The sequence below is a fragment of the Nematolebias whitei genome, chromosome 3, assembly GCF_014905685.2.
Source record: "Nematolebias whitei isolate Nwh7 chromosome 3, NemWhi1, whole genome shotgun sequence".
NCBI classification, from domain to species: Eukaryota; Metazoa; Chordata; class Actinopteri; order Cyprinodontiformes; family Rivulidae; genus Nematolebias; species Nematolebias whitei.
This window is the reverse complement of record NC_056500.1, coordinates 7,680,481-7,687,863: the sequence shown is the minus strand read 5'-3', so window position 1 is coordinate 7,687,863 and position 7,383 is coordinate 7,680,481. Positions and strand designations below refer to the sequence as shown.

At 39.0% G+C, this 7,383-nt stretch overlaps 1 protein-coding gene across 1 annotated transcript in view; it reads right to left on the bottom strand.

Annotated features, from left to right (window-relative positions):
* The window catches only part of depdc1a (DEP domain containing 1a), a 7,744-nt gene extending 1,275 nt beyond the window's left edge, over nt 1–6,469 (bottom strand). Inside the window, exons 1-10 of the mRNA XM_037697931.1 lie at nt 6,416–6,469; nt 5,225–5,490; nt 4,986–5,130; nt 4,721–4,851; nt 4,407–4,537; nt 4,260–4,307; nt 3,945–4,082; nt 2,625–3,611; nt 856–1,028; nt 547–723 (exon numbers count right to left, since the gene is read on the bottom strand). Coding sequence (XP_037553859.1) covers nt 547–723; nt 856–1,028; nt 2,625–3,611; nt 3,945–4,082; nt 4,260–4,307; nt 4,407–4,537; nt 4,721–4,851; nt 4,986–5,130; nt 5,225–5,490; nt 6,416–6,469 — 2,250 coding nt within the window. The remainder of the gene's footprint in view (nt 1–546; nt 724–855; nt 1,029–2,624; nt 3,612–3,944; nt 4,083–4,259; nt 4,308–4,406; nt 4,538–4,720; nt 4,852–4,985; nt 5,131–5,224; nt 5,491–6,415) is intronic.
* Nucleotides 6,470–7,383: the final 914 nt, after the last annotated feature.

The following is a 7,383-nucleotide window of genomic DNA, read 5'->3' as shown; positions in this document are numbered from 1 at the left end:
TAGGTATACTGAATATACTCATCACTAGGTATACTGAATATACTCATTACTAGGTATACTGAATATACTCATTACTAGTTATAGTGAATATACTCATTACTAGGTATAGTGAATATACTCATTACTAGGTATAGTGAATATACTCATTACTAGTTATAGTGAATATACTCATTACTAGTTATAGTGAATATACTCATTACTAGGTATACTGAATATACTTATTACTAGGTATACTGAATATACTCATTACTAGGTATACTGAATATACTCATTACTAGTTATAGTGAATATACTCATTACTAGGTATACTGAATATACTCATCACTAGGTATACTGAATATACTCATCACTAGGTATAGAGAATATACTCATCACTAGGTATAGAGAATATACTCATTACTAGGTATAGTGAATATACTCATTACTAGGTACACTGAATATACTCATTACTAGGTACACTGAATATACTCATTACTAGGTATACTGCATCATGAAACGCGTATTTTTCCACTACTTGTGTGAGGACCCACAACTTAAAGGATGTACCTGTACTGCGCGCAGGTATTGAATGTGGTCACTGATGGCTCTGAGCAGATATTCTGGGACTGAGAGGATGTTTTGTTGATGGTCCATCAGAAACGACACCAGTCTGGTGGCCAACAGCTCATCCAAGTCACACTCCTCAGCACTGCTGAGGATGCAGCTTGAAAATGTGTGAACCATCTGAAAAACACAAACATAAAAAAAAGAAAATATTTTTTTTATGGTAACAACCATGGAGACAAACGAGATAAAGCAAAATAAAGTGTGAGTTTAGTGCAGAAAGAATATGTCTGATGGTTGTTTGCTTCTCACCAGTGTTCGGGTGCCGATGGCTGGGTGGAGGCGAGGCATGTCCACGTTCTGACTGATGCGAGACATCATCCTCATGAGGAGCTGCAGCTTCCTGCGGGAAGCAGGGGGGAGGAGGAGAGTGCAAAGCTGCAGGGCCTCGATGGCCACGCGCTCACACTGAGGCTGGAGAATGCCTGCACACACAAACACAGTCTTAACCACTTCATGGCGATGGAGGTACTTTTGTTTAGGAATAATAAAATAAAATCACTCTTCGCAGCCACATCTATTCATTGCTGCCATGACATCCTCAGATTAGACAGATGAATAGATGGATGATGTTAATGAACTACAGATATGATAGAGTGCTGTGGGTAAGACTTGAGAATCTAAAATTGTAGGGTATGCTGTACTATCCAATTAAAAAGTACCACTCAAGAGGGAGGAAGGTTCATTTTGTTTATAATTTGCTTCAGGTTGCAGGAAACTTCCCACATCAGGACAATTTTGTATTTATATGTAAATTTGGAACAGATATGTCACAAATTCAAGGTAAGAATGTAGGTGCATGACAAAATGCAAGAATGTGGTTTAAAGTGGTTTTTTTTATCAGTTTAGTAAAATTCAAAGCAGCAGAATAAGGAAGCAGTAAATCATAAGGCATTGTGAAACTTAATCATAAAAAACGAGGAGTAAAATGCAAAACAAAGCAATCCAGATGAATGCACACACTGTACTTCAAATGATCACTGGACTTTAGTTTCCAAGCTGCTTCTAGACCAGGGGTCTGCAACCTTTAAGATCAGAAGAGACATTTCTGCCCCTTTGTTCACTAAATTAAACGTGTCCGGAGCCACAGTACCTGCTGCAACTGGGATTCTCAACTGGTGACCCAAAGACCACTTTAAGTTTGTTGGAGGGCGCTTTTCTGGAAAGTAGGGGTGATTTTATAAAAACTAAAAATATCTAATGATTTTTAACATTTATTGATATTTTTACACTCTAAGACAAAATAAAAGATGAGATTCTTGTAAAGAAGGAATCAATAATATAGTTTTGGCCCCAGTTTCTAAAAACTAAAACAATAAACTATGTGATTTTTTTTTTTAATTGTAGAAAACTATGTATCCTACTTTGAAAAATAAAGCGTAAAGTGAAAGTGAGTATGTTTTACTCCTTGTAATGTTTCTAGTATTCATATATTTGCAAAATAAATTACAGGAAAACTGTTAAAACTACCCCTTTTATTTCTTGTTATAACAACTACTAAAATTCAGTTTTGGTCAAAGCTTGAACGAGCCGCTGAAGAGGGACCAGAGAGCCGCATGTGGCTCCAGAGCTGCAGGTTGTAGACCCCCGTTCTAGACCAATGATGTCCAATCCTGGTCCTGGAGGACCACTGTCCTGCACGTTTTATACGTTTCTCTGCTTCAGAACACTTGATTTAAAAAAAGGACGATTAACGGGCTTCTACAGAACTGAGGACACGTTCAGGAGGTAGTTCAACCTTGAAATCAAGTGTGTTCAGCAGGGAAACAACAAAAACAAGAACAATAGTGGCGTCTGAGGACAAGGACTGGGCAACACTTTTATCTGTTTAAAATGAGTGCAGAGCTCATAACAAAAAGTGATTTCCATCTCATTTAACTACTACAATCTTTAAGTTGAACTGGATTATAATATCTAATATGAGTCAGGAAGAAATTTCCCATATTAGTAAGAGGTTAAAGGTTAGATGAGGTAAATGTAATTGGGCAGCAGACATACAGGTAAAGGGGAGAGGGTCTTACTGTGCTCATGTTTGGGTTGCGGGAGCTGGAAGTTTCTGGCAGGCACACAGACAGGCAGATTGAGCAGTGACACGGGTCGAGGCAGCTTGGACACGTCCAAAGAACTGAAGCAGCGCCGGACGACAGCGGGCGCAGGCAGCGGCCACAGATTAGAGGTACTGGAGGCGGGTGTGGGCCCACTGGGTTCTGTGGAAGTGTTGGAGCCTTGTGCTTTGGTCGTAGCAGTTGAAAGAGAGAAATGATGGGAAGAGGAGGTGGGAAGACAGGAGGACAAGGGGTGATGTGAAGCTAAAGCAGACAGCTGCTGGCTTGCAGGATTGTTCACATTGAGGCAGCTGGTTGCTCGACTCTGACACTTTATCTCTTTGACACCGTTCTCTCTGCTCTCTCTGACAATGTCCAAACAGCTGCCCACGCTGTTAGGTCGCAATGATGACTTTTGAGCCACGTGGACTGGCAAAGACAGTTTTTTTCTAGTTGTAACTCCTGGAGCCTTTTCTTGAATAACAGAGTTTGTTTTAATCACAGATGCAGAGTCTGAGCAACTTTCCTGTGACTTGATGGTAGGGCTGTCATCCTGGTTGTTGCTGCTATAAGAGCAAGAGGCCAGGCTGTCCATGGACAGAAACAGTTGTTGTCGGGTGACAGGGATGGAGGTATCAAGGATAGTTTCCAGTGAACAACTCCTCCTGTGCGGTCTTGTAGAGAGAACTGTATTCAGGCTTGTGCAGCTGCCTCCCAGATGACTGCCACTTACAGTGGTCTCGTCTTGCCCCGATGCTGCCAGTCGTGACTGAATTGTCCCACTGAGCACCTCTCTCATAGGCGACTCTGTCTCATCACATGACCCCTGTCTGAGCAGTGACAGGAGAAGACATTCTGTGGAGCGAAATGACGACTTGGCTGGAGGGGGGACAGAAGGGAGCCGTGACCTCTTGCGTTTCCCACGTTGAAGCTGACTGGGCACAGTGACGTAGCCACAAAACGCTGAAAGCAGATGCAGACAGGGAGACAAGCAGAGAACCGAGCATTGCAGGCAAATGGTCAGTGCAAGCAGACAGTGAAGGGGAGGGAGAAGGTTTAGTTATTTTTAGACTTGTAACGCATAAACAGACATCAGCTGGTCACAGAAAACACGAGAAACGGTACACACAAATGGTAGAGCTGGTCAAACTTCTGATAGGACTCCACAAACAACCAAAACCTCTGTTAGGAGTCAAAGACACTGTTAGACAGCAAGTCATATCAGAGGAACTAAGTGAGTGCAGCTGTCCAACAATCTTATTGTCCTAAAATATGGACAGGGAGTAGAAAACCTACCCAACACGTTGATAAACAGTTCGTACAGCTCATGTGTGAGTAAAGGTCGTGGAAGGCTGTAGAAGTAATCAGAAACGGTTTTGAAGACATCCCTTTCAAATCCGGGATAAGACGGCTGGTCGCTGTCGTACTTTGGCCCTGGAGGGAAAAGAAGAGAAAGTCACAGCAGCTAGAACAAGTCTGAACTATAAATAATGGTCTGATATCTTTACATTGAACTTTTATTAACTCCAGGTAAATGAAGCGGAAAGAAGCAAAACTGTAGTTTATTTTTCTGAGGCTTGAAACTCAAGTGTGAACTGTGGTGTAACTCACAGTTAGCCAGACTCTTCATAGCAGACAAAACCCAGTGTGGAAGGTCATCTACAAAAAAGTATAGAGAGGAACGACCAGCTGCATGTTACAACATAAAATACTTTAAAATAAAATAAGACTTAACATATTGGCAATTAATCAACCTACTGGTCTTGTCCTCCAGAGTGACCACTCCATGTTTGTTGACTTTGGTCATGTTGTGGATGATGTTCTGTGGATTTATGCAATGATGGTCTAAAACTTCATGGAACGATGGAACACCCAGAATTCTCTGCAGGCTAAAACACACCAAAAAAAAGCATTATTTACACATGATATCAGGCAGCAACACTTTACCCTTCGCTTTGATTTCATGCATAACATTTTATGAACACGTCTAAATTCTGTAAAGCAAGATAATTAATGCCACGATGTGTGTAAAACTGAAACACAAGTAATGTTTTCATTCAGTGTGTTTGTACTGGGTCAGGGTGATGTCTTTCCAGATTTCCCTTTCATCCTCGGCTGTTAGCTCTCGTCTATGTTGCTGCTGCTCGTCTGATGGCTGATTTGTTCCCTCTTGCTGTGCTTGGAGGACAGGATCTACATTTTCCTGAAAAACGTAGAACACAGTATTTTTTTAAGTGAACTGAAAACCGCAACTGAGCTGATTTCATTTCTGTTTCTCTGCAATACTCTAATTATTAAGATAGATTACAAATAAAAATATTATGATGTCCTTCTCACCAGGGTCTCCTTCTCATGCTTCTTGGCGTTTCGAAACTTAAAGAAACCCTCTTTATCCCTGAATGAGGGTCGTCTTCTTACAAAGCTGGAAGCTGAAGCCTGAGCTGGACAGGGAATGGGCTTCAGAGGAGAAGTGGATGGGAATCTGAAAAAATACATCACCGGTACATCATTTACATTTTTAAAAAAACATTTTTTAAATATTTTGTGGAATCGTGAATATTTCTGCAAGGGTCTACCTGTAAAGCATGTTGTTGTCCTCCAGATCCTCCATCCCCCAGCGACCCTTCACATCTTCAATCACGTGGTTCTTCAGAAACTTTTTCAGGAGCTGAACGGTTTGTTGCCTGGTGACATCGGGGCCAAAGTTGCTGTTGCTCCGAAGCAGCTGGTGCAGCCAATCCACTGCGGCAGAGGCAGTGAAGCAGGAAGCGTAGTGTCTGAAGTTCTGGCGGTGCTTTCGAAGGGGCATGCCGGCCCGAAACAAACGCGTCACCTCATTCCACTGAAAGAGAACAAAGACAAGTTTCTAGATATAAGTAATAAGACAGTAATGTTGATGTAAAATGTAGGCATGTGTTTTACAACTACGTTAAAACTTTCACCATAAGTTACAAAAAACAAGAAGCTGAAATCAAAACAAAGTTTAATAATTTGTTACCGTACTTCTTACATCTGCAAAGCGTATATAACTTTTATTGTGAAACAAGCGGTTTTAGATCCTGGGCATCATCATGTTGATGTTGGCGAAACAAAACAGATTACAGAAGAAATCCTACATAGCAGTTTTTTTTTTAAACACGTCACAAAGCTGTAATTTTTACCATGATGCAAAAATATCAGGTTATTCATTTGTTCAACGTTTATTTATACAAGTTAGTCCTAATGAGTCATGAGGACTCATTTTCTAGAGACTACTGTTATTCTGTTTAGGAAGCAAAATAACAATTTGACTAACCAAGCATGTGAAAGATGATTTTTGTTGGAGTTTTGCACCTTTAGTTGGTAGAAAAGGCATAAATTGTGTTTAAAAAATTGAAGAGTTTGCTCACATATGGGAATAGAGCAAACCATACAAAATGACGTGCATATTTCTACTTCATTTGGTAAAAAAGCTATTGAATTTTTGACTGGTTAAACTTTTCAAAATGAGAGGTGTTCTTTGCTGATCGAAGTGCATTATTAAATATCTTGAATTTATTTACTGATGAACTAATTCGTCCACATTTACTGTACAGTTAGTATATGTTTCAAAAGCAAAACACATTTTATCGACACATATATCAGCAAAACAGACTAGTGTTTGCTAAATTCCAACCAGATTTGTTATATCACATCGATGTAAACGGCATCGACGTGAATTTAAAAAAAAAAGTAAGCTACAACGTTTCTGTTAGCTTAGCTAACAGCTAGCTAAAAGCTTCACTTACCAGTTTCGTGGCCCGGTACGGTCCAGGAGTGATAATATGCGTGCTCATATTCATAACCGACACCACCAAAGCTGTTTTATTTCATACGAAATACCGAAAAAGACAAAAACAATTTTTTTAGGGAAATATTTAAAGATGTTTTGCTAGTTGCTCGTGGACACTCATCGCTGGCTGCTCCCCTTCTGTTTAAAATTACGAGCCGTGTGATTCTGTCTGCTGATTGGACGGTGCGTGGATCACGTGACCAGTGAGAGGGCGGAAGAAAGAAAATTTTTTTTTTTTTTTTTTTTTTTTTTTTTTTTTTTTTTTTTTTTTAAAGAACTTTATTATGAACACAATTTACAAACAAACCAGGCAAACAGTGTAGTACAATATAATAAACAAATTTCACAGGTTGAGTTATTTACATTCAAAAGACATACAAGAAAAAAAAATTAAAATAAATACATTAAAAAAAAAAATAAATAAATAAATTTAGAGGTTTATATCAAATCAAACGTATTGATCAAATTATAAAGTTGTTGAGCAGATTTACTTTTAACCAATTTAAGAGACTCACAAAAAGATTTCAGGTTATTTTTCCAATGAGATAAATTTGGATTCACCTTAAAAAATCTACATTTATGAATAAAGTACTTTCCTAGTAAAATTATGTTATTAATTAAAAATTCTATTTTAGAGTTTTGAAAATAAACACCAAATTTTATTATTGTTAAAGTCAGATCAGGCAATTCAATTCCCTGGGTCTGAAGCCAACCCCACATACTTCTCCAAAAGTCTAGACTGACATTGCAGTTGAAAAAAAGATGATCTAAATCCTCCTCTTCATCATCACAAAATGTGCATCCAGCAGTATCAAACTTGAATCTAGATCTGATAAAAGCATTAGTTGGATAGATGTGATTTAGAATTTTAAAATGGACTTCCTTAAGTTTTGGAGGAAGTGGAAAAGAGATATATTTTGTCCT